This window comes from Piliocolobus tephrosceles, chromosome 10 (assembly GCF_002776525.5).
Source record: "Piliocolobus tephrosceles isolate RC106 chromosome 10, ASM277652v3, whole genome shotgun sequence".
Classification (NCBI taxonomy): domain Eukaryota; kingdom Metazoa; phylum Chordata; class Mammalia; order Primates; family Cercopithecidae; genus Piliocolobus; species Piliocolobus tephrosceles.
In genome coordinates, this window is record NC_045443.1 from 69,233,418 (window position 1) to 69,258,625 (window position 25,208).

At 35.4% G+C, this 25,208-nt stretch overlaps 1 protein-coding gene and 1 pseudogene across 6 annotated transcripts in view; one reads left to right on the plus strand and one right to left on the minus strand.

Moving 5' to 3' along the window:
* TBC1D15 (TBC1 domain family member 15) overlaps window positions 1–25,208 on the plus strand; it is an 83,374-nt gene that overhangs the window by 53,655 nt on the left and 4,511 nt on the right. For 4 of the 5 annotated variants that reach the window (XM_023226522.1, XM_023226520.1, XM_023226523.2 and 1 more), the window contains 9 exons: window positions 896–946; window positions 1,257–1,454; window positions 2,516–2,644; window positions 3,254–3,357; window positions 4,430–4,524; window positions 13,790–13,906; window positions 19,278–19,378; window positions 23,121–23,220; window positions 23,880–23,977. In XM_023226522.1, coding sequence (XP_023082290.1) covers window positions 896–946; window positions 1,257–1,454; window positions 2,516–2,644; window positions 3,254–3,357; window positions 4,430–4,524; window positions 13,790–13,906; window positions 19,278–19,378; window positions 23,121–23,220; window positions 23,880–23,977 — 993 coding nt within the window. The remainder of the gene's footprint in view (window positions 1–895; window positions 947–1,256; window positions 1,455–2,515; window positions 2,645–3,253; window positions 3,358–4,429; window positions 4,525–13,789; window positions 13,907–19,277; window positions 19,379–23,120; window positions 23,221–23,879; window positions 23,978–25,208) is intronic. The other variant, XM_023226521.1, reaches the window with a different exon arrangement.
* LOC113219641 lies at window positions 16,264–16,825 on the minus strand (annotated as a pseudogene). Its single transcript, XR_003306613.2, has one exon. The product of XR_003306613.2 is annotated as a mitochondrial import receptor subunit TOM6 homolog pseudogene (transcript).

A 25,208-nucleotide genomic window follows, 5' to 3' on the forward strand; every position in this document is an offset into this window, starting at 1 on the left:
TGTGTGTGTGTGTCTGTGTGTGTCTGTGTATGTAATCTTTTTGGAACTATTCCCTGTAATTTTACAGAAACAATAATACATTTTCATGTTATTTGCAAGACTCAGAGGCTTCCTTGGTTCTTACTCATAAGGCAGTTTGTCCGTTTATTATAATACTAAAATTAGACATCAGTAGAGTTGTATCATAGCTTTTATTGATTAGGTCAGGGGTGACAGAGTAAGCCAGTTTCAATTCATTAATGATCAATTTAGGCAAAAATCTGGTTTGAATTAAAGTAGGTTGTTTTGATGTCATGACAATCTTATTCCCCTAAGAATATTTGAGTATTGTTCTTGCGTTAGGCTAAAAATGTACACTTAGTAATAGGCAGAAGTAGATTTAATTATCACTCAGATGACTATGTAATGAGATGAGTTATTCATATATTTATTTATTCACTTACTCATTTAACAAATATGTGAGAGCTTGCTGTGTCCCAGCTGTTCTTTTCCTGGTTTCGAAGATGTAGAGATTAATAAGATATAGAGGGAACTTTTTAGGAAAGAGGATGAGAGAGAGAACTAAATACTGTTTGAAATAGGAAATAAGAGGATAATTTTACTTACTGTGAAACTAATTATTTAATAAATAACTATTTTTGCTAAATATGAATGAGCAAATAGTTTGGGCTTCAGAAGTTACCCTAGCACTTAACAGTAGAAAAACCTTTTGCCGTTTTCCAGGGTGGCACTGTCCCAGAATAAATTATTCTTGTTGGCATGATTTACTATTCACATAATTAGATTAAAATGTCAGCTGATATTTAAATATGAGCTTTTAAATTTAGCAGTCAAATATTTTGTGTCAGAATAGCATGGTAGTACACACTTCAAGAAATATTTTTTTTGTGTGAAGGCAGGACTGCTAGACAGAAGAAAGCTGTTGTGGGCCATTCACCACTGGAAAGTAAGCACTGCGTATGTTTTCTGATGTATGCAGATTGAGTGAAGCCTGCAAATCATTTGTTTATCTGCAATTGAATCAGTAGCATTAACTTATATTTATTATGCTATTTTAACCAAACGAAATGATTGGCTTAGAAAATTTAAATTTTTCTTCCAAGAAAGAAAATACAAATTTAAGATAATCTTAGAACACTCTGTTTTAGTCCTGATTTCTTTTCTTTTAAAAAGCTTTGCTTTTTTTGCCCATGTTGGAGTATTCATTTTTCTTTATTTGAATTAATAATGCTAATGTTTTTCTTCCTACTGCATAGAAAATTAAAAAGGACCCTTACACAGCAACTATGATAGGATTTTCCAAAGTCACAAACTACATTTTTGACAGTTTGAGAGGCAGCGATCCCTCTACACATCAACGACCACCTTCAGAAATGGCAGATTTTCTTAGTGATGCTATTTCAGGTCTAAAGATAAATCAACAAGAAGAACCAGGATTTGAAGTCATCACAAGAGTGAGTAAAGATTAGTATTAATATAGCTCTTATGTTTTAACAGGAGAACGTGTACTATAGAAATAGAAACTTAATTTTGGTGATATCTGCCTCTTTCCATAATCTGTTCTTACAACTTTTTGCTGGTATATCTGACAATGAGTGCTTGTCCTGCCACTAAATTCTTCATTTGTTCTCTATCTTATACTGTTTCTTGATTAATGTTGGATCTCTCTTCTTTGATTACATTTTGATAATAAAGAAGTTTGTTTCATTGAGTACATAGCAGAGTGAAGAGCGAACCTTTCCCATAGCCTCTTAGTTCTGTTCCTTACTTGCATGTTTTCTCATAGGCATCAGAGACAGCTAGTCAGGATACTACTTTTAGGGCTTTTATTCTCATGTAATGCTTCCTTTTTTAAGTAAGATGGGTTTTGGCCTGAATTATGGCAGATCTTTATATGTGCTCAGCAAGACTTAAATTTGCTACAATTCTAGGCTTGTACATAGTTAGAAAACTATAAATATCTAAATTTTAGTGCTTAAATAAAGGGTTTATCTTGCAAATAGTATTTTAAAATTACCAACCTCTGTTAATTGAATAAAACACTGTAGAAAATGCCAAGTGAAGCAGTGGGTCATGAATCAATTCTGAGAAATACAAACTTTAGAAGAAAAGCTAATTTTAGAATATGATTAATGGAATAGTTATATATTCTTTCTTTTTAAATAATATAGCATATCATTTGGTTTGAAGGTTTCTTATAGAATTTACATGTCGAATGTTCTATATGTATGTAATTGAACCCAAAATAGTAAAGAACTTTTTTTAATAACAAATATTTTTAGTCTGTGAGGTTTCCTGTTTCTGAATTTATAACCCAGCTTGTTGTGTGTTCAGTAAAAGGGAAACATATGTAATGCTAACTATTATAGTTAAACTAAACATGGGAAAATAAGGGATGATCTTAGAAGTATTAGAAGTCATGTCTGAAAAATAGTATTATAAATTTGGTTTCTGTATGCCTTTATTTCATTTCACTGGTTAAATATGTACTTGTTATTGCTTATCTTATTTTTAGATTGATTTGGGGGAACGGCCTGTTGTTCAAAGGAAAGAGCCTGTATCACTGGAGGAATGGACTAAGAACATTGATTCTGAAGGAAGAATTTTAAATGTAGATAGTATGAAGCAGATGATATTTAGAGGGGTAATTTAAACACTCTAATATGGCTTGTCTTACAGACTCCTAGTATTCAGTATTATAAACTCCTGGTTATTATTACTGTTGTGGTGTTTTTGTTGTTGTTGTTGTTGTTGTGGTTGTTTTTTGGCAGGGGAAGTGGGGACTCCCCTATTTAAGAATGAACTCCATTATTCTTGATGAATGATGCCATAAAATTCCTGGATTGAGTGGGACAGAGTGAGGTGCTTGTGATGTTCCTGGGGATTGGGTAGAGGGATACCCTTAACTTTGGGGGAGGATATTCTTCCGTATTTGAAGCTCTGTAGGTTTTGTGAAGGAGGCCTGCATTCCAGTGGCGTTTGCCTTATTCTTTAGGATTGAGCTTAGACTCACCTGTCCCGCTGTCTGTCTGCTGTAGGCTGCTGTATTCTGTGTACTGTTTAAACTTTCTGGCAGCTACTTACATCTTTTGGATCTAGAAGTAAAAAACAAGATGGTATTCACTGAATTGAACTATTTACATATATAAAACTACCTCTTAAAGATTAGTTTTCGTTTTTATATGCAAGTTTTGTGAACTTACAGTATTACATTCTTTTTCATTCATGTGTTTAATATGTATGCTTTCTTCAGGGACTTAGTCATGCATTGAGAAAGCAAGCTTGGAAATTTCTTCTGGGTTATTTTCCCTGGGACAGTACCAAGGAGGAAAGAACCCAATTACAAAAGCAAAAAACGTAAGTAATGGTCTTTTGTACATTCATTCAAAGAGATTCAAGTAACCCACCCATACAAATTAGTATAGGGTTTCTAGATGAGGATTTGGAATAGACTATGGAATGGGAAAACAACTTCATTTTTATTGTTTTAACTTAAAAATTATGAGCATTCTAATTATTTTAAATCAGAAACACTTATTAGAAGCACCTCGTTGCATTTATTTTTGTGAATATGTGAAAAGAAGATAAACATATTCCATTTCCTTTATATAAGCCTCGTACAAGCATTTTGCATACCTGAAAGATAACTATGTAGACATACACTTAAAAACATCTCTCATTCATCTTGATTCATTTTTACAATTCATTACGAAATTATAAAATTGGCTCATAAGAAATATATTTGCTATTTAGATTAATTACCTTTAAGTTACTTTTCTGATACTCTTATAATGGATCCTTCATTCTTTTTGGAAGAGTATTTCTATTTTAAGTTATTTCTCAGACTTGAAAGGAAACACAGACCAACTTTCCAGGTGCAACTTCTTGTTCTCAGTTGTCAGTTTAGGCTTTGAGTTAAAGCTATTGTCAATCATTAATGTTCATATTTAAGTCATCTGACGGTCTTCTCTTTTCAGCATGCTTACCAGTTCTTCTAAAACATTTTTACATTAACTAGTTTCTGCAATAAACTGCTTGGAAATGGAACTATAATGTCACTTAAAAAAAAATCACTTAGATTTGTATTTACAATTATTTAGAAACTTTAGTGATTAAGATATTTCATTATTAGAATACTTTAGAGATGATTTTAAGGATTAGATAAATGTTTTTGTAAAAGAATACTTAAAGGTTTTCTAGTAGTTGAACAAAGTTTATCACATAAACTTTGTGATATGTATAGGATATTTTTTTCTTTTGTTTTCACTTATTTGTCTTAACTTTAAACGTTTCGCTGTTGTTTTTATGAACTTACATTCCATTAGCATCATAAACGCTTTGATATACTGTTTATAGAAAAACCCAGTTAAACAGTGTTAAAAATAAAGTTTTCAAATAGCTTTCTTTGGTGTCAAATTGTTTTCTATAGTGATGAATACTTCAGAATGAAACTGCAGTGGAAATCTGTCAGCCAGGAACAAGAGAAAAGAAATTCAAGGTTAAGAGATTATAGAAGTCTTATCGGTAATTTTTTTCTTAACAACTTTGTTAATGCAAGAGGGGATTACATTGAAATCTTGATGAGATTAAAGAAGTGAAGATACACGCTAACAGTGCTAGGGCTCAAAAGAGAAATCAGAATAGAGCCGGGTGCGGTGGCTCATGCCTGTAATCCCAGCTCTCAGGGAGGCAGAGGCGGGAGGATAGCTTGAGCCCAGGAGTTTGAGACCTGCCTGGGTAATATAGCGAGACCCCGTTCTCCACACAAAGGAAAAAAAAAAAAAAAAAAAGACAGAATAGAAAAGTACATTGCAGTGTGTGTTTAATGTTCTTTGTTGTTCCTCTTCCAGTAGGCATATTAATTCAGTAAGTGTATTTATGGGTGTTGATATATTTAATTTTCAGTTCCAAAGTATGAATTTCTAAAAAAGATTGTTTACCTGTATTTGCTTGTTGAATTAATTTCATTTTTTAAACCTTTATTTTCTTTTTTATTATGAAAATGTTTATTGTAGAAAATTTAGTAACTGTAGATGAGCAAAAAGAGGTAAATATAAATTATTTTTGTTTCTGTCACCCAGAGATAATTATGGTTAATAGGCATTGGTTTATATCCCTTCAGAACTTCTTTAAATATATATATTTTTCATTTTTAAAATTAAATGACTCCAGATATAAAATTTAGTTAGTATTTGAAAATAGAATATTTACCTGGGGATAACTATTCTCTAAAACAGAGATGCTTGATAGAATTTTATCATAAAAGCATTAGCTGTAATTCATAATCTCCATTTACAAATGAGAAACTGAAGCATGGAGAACATAAATGACTTGTCCAAGGTCACATGGTTTAAATAAGTGCAGAGCCCAGTTTAAGGTTCTTATTACAATGTCTGTGTAATTTTAGGATAGCATTGGATAGTACTGGAACTTAGTTTTGAAATTCCTTTATTGTATCTGGATTTGTGTATCTGTGGTTTCATAAAGAATGATATGGGATATAAAGGGATTTGTTACTGTTGTTAACGCCCTCTCATGAAAGAAATAATTTTTAAAATTTTATTTAGAAAGCCCAGCGTAACAAGCTGATTTGGTACCGTTTGTGGACATAAAAACAACATCTTTTTGGCAGTGATACTTTTGATCCAAAAAGAATTTATTTTTCTGAAATGTAAATTATACCAGAATAAACTTTGTCCTTTCTCTGGTTAAGGCAAAAGGTTGGGAGTCCTGAGTTTTGGAGTTATCTAAACTTTCTAACTGAAGCTTCTTGCTGTTTTCAGTTTCAGTAGGAAAAACAATAGTAGATTCTGGTGTTTTACTCCTGCTTGAGCATAAAGTATTTGAACTTGAAGGGAAGTTAGAGGTCAGCTAAACCTGTATTTTAAGCCTCTTCTTTCTGCATGCCATATCCTCTTCCCTTTATATCAAGCATCAGTGTTGATGTCTCTGATATTCTCAGCCTTTCATGTCCTGTTCTCATCCTTTCCAGGAGACTGGTAGAAAAATTTAGATATTTAAAGTCCCCATAATGTAATTTGAATTGAGACATACTTTAGCCTACTTTGTTCATTTTTAGCAGATAAAATTGAAGCCCAGAAAGACTAGTCAGTTGTCTTAAGCCATCTATCTGGTTAGTTTTATAGCTCGGACTCATTCATACTCAGATCTAATTTTTAAGTGGCCTTTCAGCTATACCATGCTTTCTGCCAGTAGAAGTGTATAAATAAGTTAGTTTTAAAGCATTCTTTTTCTATAATGCTTTTTCCCAAAAGTATTTTGAGAATGATTATCAAAAGCTTTTTAGGTAGTATAAATTTACTTTTATTAAAAACAAAACTACGCAGTAAGCTTTAGGTCTTGCATACATGCCAGTAAGCTGGATTTTACTTTGAGTGTGATGAGAATCTGTTGGAGCATTTTAAGGAAGAGTATTTTATTTATATTTTAAAATCATTTTTACTGCTTTGTGGAAATTCAATCAAAGTAAGAGTAGGAATAGGGAGACCAGTTAGTAGAAAGTAGAAGTCCAGGCAAGAAAATAGTAGTAGAGAAGGTAAAAAGAAGTAGGTGAGACTGGCCATGGTGGCTTACACCTGTAATCCCAGTATTTGGGAGGCTGAGGAGGGAGGATCACTTGAGCCTGGGGGGTTGAGGCCACAGTGAGTTGTGATTGTGCCATTACACTCCAGCCTGGGTGACAGAGTGAGACCCCTTCTCAAAAAAAAAAAAAAAAAAAAAAAAAAAAAGTAGGTAGATTCAAGTTATATTTTGGTGATAGAGTTGGTAAGACTTTCTGATGTATTAAATATGGGGTGTGAAGGGGAAAGAGAAATAAAAAATAGGACTCAGTTTCTGACTAGAAAACAGGCAGTTAGTGATACCCCTTACGGAGATGAGGAGAAATGGGGTATGGTGAAATTGAATTAAGTGTTAAGGTATATATACCTTAAGGTGAAAAATACAAATGGAATGTCAAATAACTAGTTGAATAGTCCGGACTAGTCTGGCAGGAGATAGAAATTTGGGTATTATCAGTATAAATATCCATGGAAACAGATGTGCCACCTAGTGGAAAAAGAGACAGTTAAGAACGCTCAGGAATCCCAGTTTTTAAAGCAGTGGTTTCTAACCTTGGCAACACATTAACTCATTTATGTCTAGTGTTCCATTATTGGAACACTGAGCTTGTGGGAGTTATTTCTATCCTACTGCTCAAGGTCATCTCTTGGTCTGATTTTTCACACACAGAAATTCGCAACCTCTGGCATAAGTGGGTTAAAATCACCAAGGGATCTTTCTGAAAACCAAATTGATTATTTCAAGCATTCATACACTCATTCATTCTTTCAATAAATATTACTTAGTGCCTATTATGTACTAGGCTGTCCTCTAGGCATTGGGGATTAATCAGTGCACGAAACAGGCAAAATTCTTGCCCTAAAGGAGCTTTCATTCTTGTAGAAGAACAGGGTGTAAACAAGTTAAGTAAGTGACATATGTGGTATGTTAGTGATACATACCAAATAGAAAAATAAGGCAAGGAAGAGGGTTAGGATGTTTGTGTGCAATGTTGCCATTTTAACATGGGCAAGCAGAGACAGCTTTTAATGGGAAAGTGATATTTGAATAGAAACTTGAAAAATAGAGGGGGTTCTCTCACGACTCCTGTTCAGTATAGTATTGGAAGCCCTAGCCAGAGCAATCAGGCAAGAGATAGAAATAATGGACATCCAGATGGGAGGAGAGGAAGAGCAACTGCTTGATGTAAAGGGAAGAGGATATGACATATGGATATTGCTAGGGTTTTTGTCTTTCAAGAGACAGATTCTTGCTTGTCACCCAGCCTGGAGTGCAGTGGCACAATCATAATTCACTGCAGCGTGGGCTCAAAGGATACTCCAGCCTCAGCCTCCCAAGTAGCCGGGGCTATATGCATGCACCACCACATCTGGCTAATTTTTAAAGTTTTTTGTACACACAGGGTCTCACTGTGTTTCCCAGGCTGGTCTCCTACTCCTGGCCTCAAGCAATTCTCCCATCTCAGTGTTACAAAGCATTGGGATTATAGACGTGAGCCACTGTGCCCAGCCAATATTGTTGTTTTTTTGTTTTTGTTTTTGTCTAAGATGGGAAAAACTGAGAGAGAAGAAAGTTTGGAAGGGAATATTTAGAATTCAGTTTTAGATTTTAATTTTGAGATGCCTATTGAATGTCCGTAAGTTAATATGTTGAGTTGAATGTGGATATATAGGGCAGGAATTCATGGGACTGGAGATAAATTTAGGGGTCATCAACATAGATAGTATGAGATTACATAAAACTATGAATTATGAAACTAGATTACTTCAACAAACTAGGCGTCAAAGGTACAAACCTCAAAATAGTAAGAGCCATCTATCACAGACCCACAGCCAACATCATACTGAACAGGCAAAAGCTGGAAGCATTCCCCTTGAGAACCAGAACAAGACAAGGATACCCACTCTGACACTTCTATTCAGCATGGTATAGAATCCGGCAAGATAAAGAAATAAAAGGCATCGAGATAGGAAGAGAGGAAGTCACCCTCTCTTCACAGGCAATATGACACTATACCTGGAAAACCCCATAGTCTCTGCCCAAAGCCTCCTAGATCTGATAAACAACTTCAGCAAAGTTTCAGTGTACAAAATCGATGTACAAAAATCAGTAGCATTGGTATACACCAACAACGTCCAAGCCGAGAGCCAAATGAAGGATGTGATCCCATTCACAGTAGGCACAGAAAGAATAAAATACCTAGAAATACAGCTAACCAGGGAGGTGAAAGAACTCTGCAATGAGAATTACAAAACACTGCTGAAAGGAATCAGAGATAACACAAACAAATAGAAAAACATTTCCTACCATGGATTGAAAGAATACTGTTTAAAATGGCCGTACTGCTCAAAGCTATTTGTAGATTCAGTGCTATTCCTATGAAACTACCAATGACATTTTTCACAGAATTAGAAAAAAAATTCATATGCAACCAAAAAAGAGCCCAAATAGCCAAAGCAATCTTAATGCAAAATGAAGAAAGTTGGAGGCCATACTACCTGACTTCAAAGTATACTGCAAGGCTATAGTAACTAAAACAGCATAGTCCTGGGACAAAAAACAGACACATAAAGCAACAAAACATGTTAGAGAACCCAGAAATACAGCCATATACCTACAGCCATCTGATCTTTGACAAAGCTGACAAAAACAAGCCACAGGGAAATGACTCCCTATTCAATAAATGTTGCTGGGATAACTGGCTAGCTATATGCAGAGGAATTAAACTGGATCCCTAACTTTCGCCATATACAAAAATCAGTCAAGGTGGATTAAATACTTAAATGTAAAACCTGAAACTATAAAGACCCTAGAAGAAAATCTAGGCAATACCATTGAGGATATCCACCCAGGCAAAGACTTGAAGAAGACTGCGAAAGCAATTACAACCAAAACAGAAATTGACAAGTGGGACCTAATTAAATTAAAGAGCTTCTGTACAGCAAAAGAAACTATCAATCAACAGAGTAAATAGTCTACAGAATGGGAGAAAACATTTGCAAAGTATGCATCTTTCAAAGGTCTAATACCCAGAATCTGTAAGGAACTGAAATCAACAAGCAGAAACAACTCCATTAAAAAATGGGCAAAGGACATGAGCAGACTTTTATTTATTTATTTTTTTTTTTTGAGACAAAGAGTCTCCCTCTGTCGCTCAGGCTGGAGTGCAGCAGTGCAATCTCTGCTCACTGCAACCTCTGCCTCCCGGGTTCAAGCAGTTCTCTGCCTCAGCCTCCCCAGTAGCTGGGATTACAGGCGGCCGCCACAATGGCGGGCTAATTTTAGAATTTTTTTTTTAGTAGAGACAGGGTTTTACCATCTTGGCCAGGCTGATCTTGAACTCCTGGCCTCGTGATCCACCCGCTTTGGCCTCCCAACATGCTGGGATTATAGGCGTGAGCCACCGTGCCTGGCTGCAAACACATCTTAAAAGAAGACGTACACACAGCCAACCAGCATATGGAAAAATGCTCAATATTACTAATCATTGCAGCATACAATTCAAAACCACAATGAGATACCATCTCCTACTAGTCATAATGGCTGTCACTAAAAAGTCAAAATATAACAGATGCTGGCAAGGTTGTAGAGAAAAGGGAATGCTAATACACTGCTGGTGGGAATGCAAATTAGTTCAGCCACTGTGGAAAGCAGTCTAGACATTTCCCAAAGAACTTAAAATAGAACTACCATTTGACCCAGCAATCCCATTACTGGTTATATGTCCAAAGGGATGTAAATCATTATATCACAAAGGTAAATGCACATGTATGTTCATAGCGGCACTATTTGACAATAGCGAAGACATGAAATCAGCCTAGATGCCCATCAGTGGTGGACTGGATAAAGAAAATGTACATATACAGCATAGAATGCTATGCAGCCATAATAAAGAGATCCTAGCCTTTGCAGCAATATACGTGGAACTGGAGGCCATAATCCTAAGTGAATTAATGCAGAAAACCAAATACCACATGTTCTCAGTACAAGTAGGAGGGAAACATTAAGTACAGGTAGGTGGACACAAAAAAGGAAACAGTAGACACTGGGGCTGTTTGAGAGTGAAGGGTGGTAGGAGGGTGAGGATTGAAAAACTACCTGTTGGGTGTTATGCTCATTACCTGGGTGGCAAAGCTATCTATACACCAAACCCGCATGACATACCGGTTACCTATGTAACAAACTTGCACATGTACCCCTTGAACCTAAAATAAAACTTGGAAGAAAAAAAAATAGATTAAATTGCCAAGGGAGTAGTACAGTTATAAAAATAAAAGCCCAAGAACTGAGCCCTGGGGCACTTTAGTTTATAAGTAGGAAAAATTAGAAGATAGCAGAAGAGACTAAGTAAAGAGCCACAGAGAAAGATAGAAAACATGAAAGTTTGATGTCCTAAAAGACAAGTGAAGAAAGTATTTCAAGAAAGGGTAATTGGGATGCCAAGTAGGATTATTTAAATTGACAGTTGCGTAAAGGAATAAGGAGATCACTGGAGATTTTGATTAAAGAAGAATTTTGATGGATTGGTGCATGTGATAACCTGATTAGTGTGAATTGAAGAGAAACGGAAGAAGACAACTTGGAGACAATACATACAGCTCTTTCAAGGAGTTTTGCTGTAAACAGATGTAGTTTCAGAAAGTGAGCTAGCAGTTAGAGGGAAAAGTAGGATTAAGAAAGGTTTTAATGATGTTGAAAGAAATAATATAAAGTTGAATACTATGGGAATGGTCCAGTAGAAAGGAAAAACTGGTAAAGCTGAAGAGGGAGGTAATTACTAGAGTAACTAGATAAGAATTACTAGAGTCCTTGGGTAGTCAATAGGGAATGGTTCTCATGCACAAGTGGAGGGATTGGTCTTTGCCACAGAGTTATGGAAACTCATTTATAGTGTTAGGAGAGCAGGGAGACTGTATCAGTTCAAACACGGTTGTGTGGTTAGAATAGTGGAAACCTGTGGAAGTTCTCTAAATAGTTGCATTTTCTCAGAAATAGGAAGCAGGGTCCTTATCTGAGTTAGGATGTGGGAGAAGATGGAGGCTTGAAGAGAAAGGAAGTATAAAATAATTGTATGAATAGGGAGTGAATGGACAAGGGAAATAGAGCAGGATTGCCAGACAGCATTCACGATCCACTTGATGTTAGTGATGGTGAATATAAAATGGGATCAGTCAGCGTGGTTGTGTTTTTCTTCAGCCTTTTTTTGGCTACATCACATTAGATGGAGAGTTAGATTTAATAAGAGCTTTTTGTTTTTAACTGAAGTACTCCTTTTCAGAAATGGGATTTCTAGAAATAATTATAAAATAGCATTTTTGTATATTACTTTTTATCCCTTTTCTGTTTTTCACCTGGCTTGTCACTATTAAATATTTATACAAGAAGAAATACTGGTAGTTCATGAGAATACAACTTTTTTTTTTTACTATGTTTAAAAAACATATTAAGGCAGATACTCTGTACTGGCATTATGGTAATATAAATTATGCTTGAGTTAATAAAAATTGTGAACTTTATCAACTGTGAAATGAGACAGAAGCAGTTTCACTTTTTTTTTTTTTTTTTTTTTTTTGTGTCTCTGTGTCGCCCAGGCTGGAGTACAGTGGTGCCATCTCGGCTCCCTGCAGCCTCAACTTCCTGGGCTCAGGTGATTCTCCCACCTCAGCCTCCTGAGTAGCTGGTACCACAGGCAAGCATCACCATGCCTGGGTAATTTTTGTATTTTTTGTAGAGACAGGGTTTTACCATGTTGCCCAGGCTGTTCTTGAATTCCTGGGCTTAAGCAGTCCTCCTGTTTTGGCCTCCCAGAGTGCTGGGATTATAGGCATGAGCCACTGTACCTGGCCCATTTTGACATTTTTAATTGTAATTTTATATAAATAGCATGAATTTTTTTGGTATTACTTTTGCTGATTTGTTTGAGAACTGTATCCACAATTCTGTGTGTATTTGCTTGCTTTTTAAAAATCAAATGTACATTTTAACAGAAAGCTAAAATATTTGAATAATTTTTTAAATGCCCTTACAGAATCTAATTAAGCTCACATCATATCCTGTTGTTAGATTCTACTCTATTGTATCTCCTTATCTTTTTTTTTATTCTTACTAGTTTTGAGACAGTATCACTCTGTAGCCCATGCTGGAGTGCAGTGGTGCGATCTTGGCTCACTGCAGCCTCCGCCTCCTGGATTCAAGCCATTCTCGTGCCTCAGCCTTCTGAGTAGCTGAGATTATAGGTGCACACCAGCATGCCCGGCTAATTTTTGTATTTTTGGTAGAGACAGGGTTTCGCCATGTTGGCCAGGCTGATCTTGAACTCCTGACCTCAGGTGATCCACCTGTCTCGGCATCCCAAAGTGCTGGGATTACAGGCGTGAGCCACCACACCTGACCTCCTCATCTCTTTGTAAAGAGTTTTGAGAAAGTTTTCAGGTTACTCAGTTTAATTGGGGGGAGGCAGTTATCACTTTTAAACAATTGATTCTACAGCAGTTTGTTTAAGTTACTTCTTCCTAATTTACTGAGATTCAAGTTTGGAGAATTCATTGTAAAGTCTCTCACATCATCATGCACTTAGGCATCAGTGTTTGTGAATTGAATTGTCAATACAACTTTGGACACACTCATGATGATGTTTCCAAATCTGTTTCTCATGAAGTCATTTCCAACTTTAATGATATCTAAATTGTGTAGACATGAAAATAAGGAAATAATTTGTTCTAAAGATGATTGAGACATGACAAAGAATTTGATGATACTTATAATAAATGCAGTAGTTGTGAATGAAACAAATCTCTTTGATTATGCCTGATTAGGTGGTAGCTTTTTAAAATTAGTTTTCAAGTACTAGTATCTGTGACATGCATTAATGACTGACATTTTTGTTGCTAATGCACATTATTACTTAGTGTTGCTTTTAATTCATTGAAAATGTTTTCCACTATGCAGTTGAAAGGTTTCTATGTTTAGATAAAAATTGAAAAATATTTTAAAATCTGCCTATGAGGAGGACTGATTCTTGAAAAAATTCTGAAATGTTACTTTATTGCATATTTGAAATAGAATTTGATGAATTTTTTCTTCATTAAGTAAAGCTTGGTGAGTGAAATTAATAGCAAGAAAAATGACTCTGTATTTGTAAGATGTGAGCTTTATAAGAGTCTGTTTTTTGGAAGCTTTGCAAATATGTGATGATTTTCCTCTTCAGAAAAAGATGTTAACAGAACAGATCGAACAAACAAGTTTTATGAAGGCCAAGATAATCCAGGGTTGATTTTGCTTCATGACATTTTGATGACCTACTGTATGTATGATTTTGATTTAGGTAAGTTCTCTAAAGTCCTAATTTTAAAAGATGTAAATATATTTACTTTAGAATTTACATTTTTAATCCAGTTAGATATGGCTAATAGCTTCATAGGCCTAGTTTTAAGATAATTTGTTCTCCAGGGGACTGGAAACATAGAAGGCTATGGTTCTTAACCAAGGAGCCCTGGGTTGCTGCAGCAGACTACTGGAGCACCATGGGATATTTAAAAATTTTAAGGGAATTATAGAGACATCTATAGGACATCACTCTAACTACTAGCTGAAATAGCTAAAGGTTTTAACATTAGATCATTACATTCTTTTTGATGAAGTTATGTCTTTGCAAAGCTGGGTGTTTGGCCTTGTTGTGATAAGTAACTACTTTGTAAAAATAAATGATGAAAATAAATGAGGATGGTGATAGCCAGTTGAATTTCAAGGTTTGAGAAGTATCGTAGTGCTCAGTAGGTGGTAAGCTCATAGGACATGAATACTTACTCAATTGTTTTGACCTAACAGCTTAGTAAATGGAGTTGTTACTTCTTTGAGACTTAGGAGTGCCTTGGGAAAAATTGCTGAGATACTAAGGATGATAACCATGAACTGAGAAAGTTTGCAAACCATTGTTTGATATGCTTTTCCCATTGCAAAGAAAAATACTGATAGGATATCTTAGATAAGCAGTGCAAAAATTTTGTAGGGCATATAGAACTTACTCTCTTTTTGGTAAATCTCTTTACCAGAAATTTGTTGTAAGAGGCCAACATGGTGAAACCCCGTCTCTACTAAAAATACAAAAGTTAACTGAGCTGGGTGGCACACGCCTGTAATTCTAGCTACTCGGGAGGCTGCGTCAGGAGAAGTGCTTGAACCTGGGAGGTGGAGGTTGCAGTGAGACGAGATCATGCTGCATTACACTCCAGCCTGGGTGACAGAGCGACACTCTGTTTCATGAAAAAAAAAAAAAAAAGAGAACTGATGGTGGAAGTAGAAGTGTGAAATTACCTGGGGAAGGGACGCTACGGGGTGGAAAACTGAAGGATTATTTTAAGGGGCAAGAGAACTTAAGATGTTTATTTAAAGGACCAACAGCTTGTCTAACCATCAACCTTTGAATAAGTATAAATACTAGAAATGTTTGAGATACCTGCTATGTGAGTGACTTCTAGCTAAAAGATAGTGGAAATAGATGTTTTCTAGATTAGTAACGTTTGAGACATCCTTTAGAGAAGGTGGTTGGATACTCAGCACATTAAAACCAAATGAACCTTGAATTAGGAGCACGTTTTCTTCACTGTTATATCTGTGTAAATTTCTCTTGCTTTCCTATATGTAAGTTAGGGGAAGATATAGTCTCTGTTTTGATCTTGAGGTATCAGCCTCTTTGGTGACAGTAAGTCAAAAGTTGCAGTTTTCTTTAAAATGTAAAATGTAGTCAGTCCTGTCTATGACACCTATAATGAACTTCAAGTTGAATTGTTGCAGAAATATTAGTAGAGTGCTTTTCAGGTTACAGAGTGCTTTCATACTTGATTTGATTTTTCATTCTCATAGCAGCCTTTTGAAAAAGTGGGGAAATAATTCTCACTTTATGAGTAAGGTTATTTTGATTTAGAGTGTGACTTATGGTCATACAAGTAAATAATTGGTCTGGGAGTAGAGACCCAGGTCTTTATTGCAGGCTGGGATTCTTACCTCTACACCTTCAGCACTTCAACCCCTTGCCGTTTATTTTAGTTTCAGTTACCACTGTAGGGAATAGGACCATTCTCCTTCGGAACAGAAGGCATTGCTCCATTCTCTCAGATGGTAATTTTGAGATAGGAATTCATACGTATTCTGTAGCAGGAGTTCCTGAATGCTTGATTTTCTCAGGGCATTGTCCCAAACCAGCTAACTGGATAACTTACCCTCTCGATTTGTTTATACTCATGTCACATTCTTTCTATATAGACATTTCAGTTACCTGAAACATAGTCAAGCTTCCTGCAGATAACTGGCCTTATGTGAAGCCAAGATACTTTTTATAAAAGCAATAGACAACATTTCTTACTCTTTACTCACAGCAGAGCAACCTGGACTGTAAATTTACTCTGTCTTGTAGGTGATTTCATTATATGGAGTTTGGCTTCTTAACCCATAGGTGAGGTATAGGTGTATTTGCATTGAATACAGTCTCAGTAGGGAGGAATGAGACAAAAATTACCAAAAGCAGACAAAAGAACTTAAGGAAGGGTGACTTTGAGTTAGTGAGTGCAGATACTACAGAAAGTTTCTGTGGGTGGCATCATTACTGGGTATGTAATGATGATACTGAATAATCAATGAAAGGTTAGAGTGTGTAATGTTTGTGTGTGTGTGTGTGTGTGTGTGTGTGTGTGGTATTTATTTCAAATGTTTGTTAAAACAGCACTGTTATTTCTCAGGACGAGCAAAGATCACCCCCTGCAGAAGCTTGGGAACTATGTACAGAACTTTATAGAACAGAGGCCATACTTTAGCTTAAGCCTGTCTGCTGACCAGAGAATGGAATTCTGCGTGGACTCAAGGAACAAAAGGAAACTAGGCAGGGAGAGGGAAGAAAAGTGCCCATCTAAATCAAACTTCAGCTGCCATCAGGGCACATCTTGTGGTGGTCACAGATCGTAGGCTGTTTTTTGGAAGATTCGGGTTCAGCACAGGATTCCATTTGTCTACTTGGCTACACCCCTGGCTGAGGTGCCATGAGGTCAATGTCACTCAAGTTCCTGGCCAGCCAAACTCCCGCAGCAAAGAGTCCCAAATTTAGTATCAAGTTCCTCCGGAAGTCATTCCTATCTGTGGCAAAGCGGTAGACGCCCCGAAGCCAATCTCCCACGTCTGGTATTTCGGGAGTTTCATTAGCCGAGCCAGCACCGCTCACCGGGACCCCGCTGGAAGCCATAGTAGGCACCTTCGCATGCCAGTGTGTAATGTTTTTTAAGAATGATTTCTGATCCTCAAGATTTTTGTTTTTTAATTTGATGCTCTAAAGGATAAGCTTCAGTAACCTGGAAAATTGAACTATATGTAGTTTAAATTTTCCTTTTTGGTGTAAGCAAGTGTACACTAGGATGATAAGATGTTCATTTCTCACCTCTCTCCCACCCCCTTCCTGCACTGAAACAAATTTGCTATGGAAGTGATTTTAGGGAAGTACTTTAGAAATTGTACTGGTGCTGATTAAGATGTGCATCATTCAGCAGTAGTGAGGAATGTGAGTATCACTAAATGCCAATTTAAACATCTTTAATCTTTCTTTAATTAAAAGGAATTTGTACATTAATTCTACCCCCCATAACCCATGAGGTACCCCAAAGAACATCATGTATAAAATAAAATAGATTAAAGGCAACCAGAACATGAAGATTAATTTGACAACTTGCTTCAACTAAGACTTAACAGAAGAAATATGGTAGTGATTCCATATGGAAACTGAAGACTTAAAGGATTAAATTGGCTTCTTAGGAATTTTTATTCATTATAACTTAATAATAAAGCACTTTTTTAAGAGAGGAAAGATGCTTTGTAAATCTTTTGAATAGCACACTTTGAAATATTTCTGATGTAGATCGTACACAGTCAGACTCAGTACTCTTGCACTTTGTTGAATTCAGATTAGATTTCCTTCATGCTTTAATTGGTTTAACCTTTATTATTTGTCATTGATTTCACTATGTCAGGTAGGAAAGTTCTGATGATAACAATTTAGTCTTCCATCTATCTTATTCTTTTTTTAAAAGTGTACATTATTTTAGAAACCATCTGTATAAATTCGTAGAAATGATTACATGTAGTTATCTTGTCGTATGTCACTTTTGTCTAGTTTTTTCCTCTAAATATCTTAGTAACTTCATTGTCTGGTACTGTAATAATTCGAAGCCCTCCATGAGAACCCAGGTGCCCTTTTATCCTAAAGTGAGTAGAGCTGTATTTTCCCATAGGGTGGTACAGTGTAGACAGATTGAGGTTAATAGGACTATGGAAGGATGTGACGGTAGATGATTGGACAGAGGCTCACAGCAAACTGAGCTGGAACTTCATTTGTAAGGAGATTCTGAGGTGATCTGAGTGCCTCTGTCTATTGTATGTCTGATCTGAGTTTTCTCAAGAGATTTAGTTTACCTGCCTTCTGAGATCATTTTTTAAAGTTTTCCTCCAAAACAGAGTAATGTATAATTATGTATCATTTATATGATAGAACTATCCCCTCCCTCTTTTATTAAATATTTACTTTTACATGGCTTCAGTGCAGATAGATTTTGTTGAATATAAATGTAAACTATACCTGCAAATGAAAGATTATTTTCCAGACTTCCCAAGCTACCAATAAAGACATTTCTACGTGATTTTAATAAATACACAGAAGTTACCAAAGTTGAATGATAATGTTTAAGTAAAAAGGCTTAGTATAAGCTCATGTCCCTTCGTTGGTTCAAGAACCTCTTAAGTCTGAAAATTTTTCAAGTCTTGAAAATTGTAGAACAAGGATAATTGAGGGGTTTGTGAGAGGAAGTAAAAAAACAAGTTTGACATGTTCAGGTGAAAAAGTAAAACTAACATTTTTTCTTATTTTTAAGTGAGGGATCTGACTCCTTAATTTCCTAGTTTTTCTTTTAATCAAGGGCTCTATTACTGTCACCGTTGAGAAATTATAATAACATCAAGAGATATGTAGGTAAGTGGTCACTTTAGGTACAAAATATTGATTAGATTAAGCCCAGTTGCTGGCATTGGTTGGGTGTAGAGAGTAACAAAAGAAGAAAGAAGGACATAGATATGACTATTTAAAAGAGGCTCTTAATTTTGTAACTCCTGTGGTGTGAATCTAAAGGTCTGATTGTTAAAGCAGTTGAACCCAAAGTTCTTATTTTATGTGGCTTGCTCATCGTAGTTTGGTATTGCTAACCACTCTGGGCTTGGAACTTTCTTCCTGATTTTTGCAACATTCTTCTCCCTTCATTTTTTTCTTTACATCTCTGACTGGTCTTTCTTAAACCTGTCTTTGAGTGTATACTCTTACATTTGACGTTCCTCTCAATTATCTCTTCACTCCTCTTCTGTCTCATGATGCTCTTGCACATTATTTCTAAAATATTACCCACTCTTGATAGTGTATCTGCACTGAGACACATACTAGAAGCTACATATTGCTTGACATCTCAACTAAAACAACTCATCTTTCTTACTCATGACTAGAGTTCCTCCTCCTCATTTATATTCTTTTCTTGGTGAATATCAATGTCTACCAATTTCTGAATGCAAATGAGAAAGATACAATTTTAAGTGAAGTGGTGGTGATATGCACAACTTTCAGAAGGATACGTAAAACTTGGGTTTTCAGAGACTATTTTTTCTTTTCTTTTTAGGATATGTTCAGGGAATGAGTGACTTACTTTCCCCTCTTTTGTATGTGATGGAAAATGAAGTAGATGCCTTTTGGTGCTTTGCCTCTTACATGGACCAAATGGTAAGAACAGGGATTCCTTCCATTAAACTGATTTTGAAAATTTTAGTTGTATAATTTTATAGTGTAAGGTTGATTTTTATGTTTCGCCAACTGTGATGGAACTTAAAATAATTACCTCATGCCTTTTGTTACTTTTTCTTTTTAGTAGCCTTTCAAGGTCTTAGAAATACTGGTGGTATTTTTAATACAGGAAATAGTTTGTGCCTGTAGTATAGGAATAATCAGGATTTAATATCAGTAAATGCTTATATTCTACTAAAGAGCCATGCGTCATTATAGAATATTGATAAAATAGATGAATTCAATTTTGTGGAATAGTTGAACTTTAATATTATCTGTTTCAGAGATAAAGCTTAGTCATGCCAAGTAATATCCTTACCTTTTGTGATGATTTTGAATTTTGTCATTATAGCAACTGATTTTTCTCCAGATGTGTTTGAACTATTTGTAACTCTGACACTTTCTTAGGAATTTTTTGTTATTTTCCCAGACGTATATGATTACTAGAATTGAACTGTCTATATATACATGTTAGTACAAAGAACATTTTATCTATTATCATTGTTAAATCTTTGAGAGAGTTCTAGGATAATAGTGCAGAGAATACTGACAGGGAAATAAAATAGAAAAGTCTCTCAAGCAATCTATTAGAAAAAAAAAAAAAGCAGAAGGGGTGAGACTAAATAAAGGCATATGAAGTTCAAAGACCTGACTACATAGGTTGCTGCGTTTTTTCAAAATAAGACTAACATACTGGATGCCGGGCCTTTATGTTGGACATTGAAATGGCTTGCTTGCAAGGAGATAAACATTTTGAATCTAACCATCTGAAATATTTTCCTGTAATACAGGGTTTAACTCAGAGTTTTTGGGATACGAATGTGAAATTTGGAAGTGGTACCCTTCTCTTTTTTTCTTTACTTGTATTCTTCCCTTTTGCTTGCCTATTTTTCTTTCTCCTTCAGATTTTCCCTGCTTGTGCCCATTTCCTCAAGTCTCTTGTCCATAGATTCAACTTGTTCTCACTTCTTTTAGTTTTTTTCTAAATGTATACTTGGGAAGATTTGATAGTTTTAAAATGTTCTTTTACTGTTAAATTCATAAATACTCAAATTTTTTTTGCCATAAATTATTATTTTTTGATTATTTGGAAGGATTATCAGTGCAGTAATTTGGTAATGTCATTGTTTGTCTTCCTTCCTGTTTTGATTGATTGATTTGTGTACCTTCTTAGTTCCATTTACTCCCAAGTGCTCTAGAAACCTGAGGCATTTATTATAAAGGTCTGTATAGGTGATACCAATTACATAAAAACTGTTGTCTGCCTTCCTTGTGTTTTTGTTGTTTATCCTCTTTTCACCAGAGTTAGTATGTTCCTTGATAAAAAGGATTATATCTTTGTTTCACTGGTAGCATACCAGAATTTTCCTAATGCCTGACATGAGGTTGTTCAACAGATTTTTGTAGAACAAACACATGAATCTTTCCCCAGTGATTAGTTTAAATTGCTATAGTAGATATTCTAAAAAATATAAAAATAAAACTAAGATGAACATACTGTCATTAGGATTGTGCAATAAGTTTTCAATAAAACTAAGCCAATATTGACATGTAAATATGTATTGACATATAAGGCCACATACATACATGCATACACGTGTGTGTATATAGATTTCATATGTAAAGACTGCCTTCTGAACATGTATAATAAACACTTTATAGTCTGTCATTTTTTGTGTATGAAGGTTCAGTTTCTTCTATCATTTTCACAGTAAATGCTCTCATGTTTTGCCTTTTCCATTAAGGATGTTCTGGGGATTTTTCTAGTCTTTATTCTAAAAAGTTATCTTCTTAGTATATTGTCTGCTAACATCTTTTCTTTCATAATGTTTGAATAATGAGAGGGCAATACGTGGCAATCAAACTAACCTGTATGATTTTTTTTCACTGCATTGCCTTTGTTTGATGTCCCTAAATCTGTGCTGCTGTTTCTTGATTCTTTGTTTTTGTTTTATAGCTTTACTTCATGTAAGTTTGTACTACTTTTGTGGTGGCTGAACCTAATGTCCATAAATTTACTTTTATTGATGTTTACTTACATCTAATATAGTTCTAGGCATAGACTTTGTCTATTATTATGGAAATACAAAGTACAAGTGATCTGATGAACTTTGTTATACCCATCATCCATTTTGCCATATAGTTTTAGTTCCTTTTTCCTCTCCATCTCGCCCTCCCATGCCCCATACGGAGACATTTATTTACAGACACATTTGAAGCCCTTTGTATATCCATTGTTGATCCCACTCTCCCTTCTCCAGGAGTAACCACTTTTTCAAATATGGTGTCTGTCATTATGGACATGCTTCTTTTTTTACAGCAGAGTGGGTAGCAAATGGCTATGCCATGTTGGTATTCCCAAATCAGCTCTAGTCTTTGGCTGTGTCACAGTAAGAATGATCCTGTTAATCAGAGTTGATTCTGTCCCTTCTTTATAGATCTCTCTGGTAAATGTGGAGGAACTATATCCTAAAGCCTTGAGTTAGTCTGTTAATAAACGGTTTTCAGAATTATTAAAAAGAAACAGCTTTTTGAGAATTAATAGACTTAATTTTTTTTAAACTAAAGAATGGATTGTTTCTAATGTGATAGTTGTATTAAAGCACTATTGCACTGTAAAAGTGAAAAAGTAAGTGTGAAGGAGGAAATGTTTTTCTAAGGCTTTCACTAGGTTAGGGTTAGGTTACCACAGAGGGATTGGGACATACGAGTTAAAGAGATCCAAATCATTTAAGAAGCCTTTCAGAGCATCTGTTTCGGTGCCTTCTGGCCCCTTGACTCAGGTGTTGGTAGGGAGTCTACTCAACTGTGAAGATTGCTTAAAGCATATGAACCCCAGCAGTTCTCAAACTTTGTGACCTCAGGGCCCCTTCACACTCTCCCATATTATTGAAGAACTGAAAGAGTTTTTGTTTATGTGGATTATATCTGTTGATGTTTATGTGAAAAATTAATACTGAGAAACTTGTATTCATTTATTAATTCATTAACAACACATTCTACCTTAACATAGGTTACATTTTTTGATGAAAAGTAACTTTTCCTAATGAAAAATTTACTGACACAGGGATTGTTTTAAATTTTTCATTTTTAAAAATGTCTGATTTAATAGAAGACAGCTGAATTTTCATATTTGCTTCTGTGTTCAGTCTGTATCACACATCATACAGCCTTTGCACTTGTGAAAAAATTTAAGTACAAAATCCAGATAATGTTTTAGTGTTGTTGGTTTTGACTTTACGGATTCTCCAGTGTCAGCAAACCTAAGAAGTAATTCTTTAAAATGAAATACATATTAACCCTAAAATTAATTTTATTATATGTAATTTGAAGGAATATTTAACAATGGAAAGAATTTGTGTGTTTCTTTTACCAAGTCTTTTATGTTGTGTAAGAAATAAATATCTCAGTCAGGCAGCAGTTGCTGTGTCTGCATTTTTCTTTATCTAAGTCAGATGAATAGAGGAAAAAATCCTTAGTTTTGAGAGCAAGGATTCTTTCTCTTTACTTTCCCTTTTAGTGTTGCATTAGTTTTTTGGTTAGTTACACACTTGTTAAGATAACCAGTGTGGTATAAGTTCAACATTTGTCCTTGGACATCACGTTTTAGTTATCAGTCATTATGTACTATAAAATATTTATGAAATATTACTTGTATAATAACAATTATTTCCTTTTAAAGCATCAGAATTTTGAAGAACAAATGCAAGGCATGAAGACCCAGCTAATTCAGCTGAGTACCTTACTTCGATTGTTAGACAGTGGATTTTGCAGTTACTTAGGTAAGTTTAGTGAATCAGAACTATACCCAGCAAATTGTAGAGTAATGCATAGAAAAAATTGTAAAGAATTCTTTAAAGAAGCCAGGTGCAGTGGCTCATGCCTATAATCCCAGCACTTAGGAAGCCAAGGAGGAAGGATTACTTGCACCCAGGAGTTTGAGACTAGCCTGACTAGCACAGTGAGACCCCATCTCTATAAGGAAAAAAAAAAAAGTGCTGGCTGTGGTGATGCATGCCTGTAGTCCCAGCCACTCAGGAGGCTGAGGTGGGAGGATTACTTGAGCCCAGGAGATTGAGGCTACAGTGAACTGGGATCACTCCATGCACTCCAACCTGGGTGACATAGCAAGACCCTGTCTCAATAAAAAAGAACTTAAAGATATATATAGTCTACTGCACTTTCTTCGGTTCCATAAAAGTGTGGGACCAAACTCTCATTGTATAATTCTGCCTTATACTTGATTCATAAAGTGTATTATTTGTTAGTTTTTAAAAACAAGTCAGCCTTCAAGTTTGAAATGATTCCTTAACGTAGAAGACAAATGTATAGGGCTTGAATTGCCTAAGATGCATAGGAAAATTAGAGAGAAGTCTGTATTCTGACGTAATTAGCATGAGAATAAGTCGTATATGTGTATGTGTTTTTTTCTTCTGCATAGAATCTCAGGACTCCGGATACCTTTATTTTTGCTTCAGATGGCTTTTAATCAGATTCAAAAGGGAATTTAGTTTTCTAGATATTCTTCGATTATGGGAGGTAAGTCCTTAAATTATTATGCAAATGTGACATTTATTATGAAAAGAAACAATTTATTCTGTAGTGTATAAATGGATTATGATAGCCTTACTGAAATATCTAAGGCAAGTATGGTCCAAAATTCTGATGAACTGGTAGCCTCTTCTTAAAAATTAGTCTCATACTGAATATTTGGTCTTTTGGAGCTTCATTCTTCAAATTACAGTCTCTGTGAAATTTGGGGCCAAGAGGTATCCCAGAACAAGTTCTCTGGACCATTTATTTGCTGCCTTTGTTCTTCCTTTGAGACACTTGACTTTATGTGAGGCCTTGCCACATCTGTTAGAGGATTTTCTTATGTTTTTGGTGTACTCCTTTTATTCCATTTTTTACCCAAAGCAACTCTTTATTTTTTCAACTTTTAGGTTCAGGGAGTAGATGTGCAGGTTTGTTACATAGGTAAATTGCATGTTGCTGAGGTTTGGTGTGTGAATGATTCCATCACCCAGGTAGTGAGCATAGTACCCAATAGGTAATTTTACATCCCATGTTTCCTTATACCATCCCACCATATGTAATCGCCATTGTTTATTTTTCCAGGGCAACCTTTAATGAAAAACCAAATCATTTCACATTTTCTTAAGTATTTGTTAATAATAAATCAGTGTGCTTTTTTTTTTTTAAGAGAAGGGGTCTTGCTGTGACTGATCTTGAACTCCTGGACTCAAATAATCCCCTTGCCTTCAGCCTTATAAGTAGCTAGGACTACAGGTGTATGCCACTGTGTCCAGCCTGGTGTGCTTTTTAATAGAATGCTGGTATAATGATTGATCATACCTTAGGATAACAGAAATTCTTCCAAGGAAAGAATCGGGAGATAATCCATTTTGATAGTAAATACAACTTTATACAGTGGAACTCTAGTGGTCTCTCAGGTTTTTACAGCTGTAAATGGATTCCTATACTATTGATGGCTGTACTACCATTAGACAAGGCATTGTGCTGATTACAAGTTAAAAGTGGATTGCTTTGTGCTCACTTCCTCTGTTCTGAAATTAGGAGTAAAACCCACATGCTCTGTATCTGGAATCATACTTAAATGTTTATCAGTTTTGTTAAATTAGTATCTTTGGGGTTAAAAATGGGTTAATTCATTTATGCCTAGTGTTCCATTATTGGAACGCTAAGCATGTGGGAGTTGTTTATATCCTGCTGCTCAAGATCATCACCAAGTTCTGATTGAATAATTGAA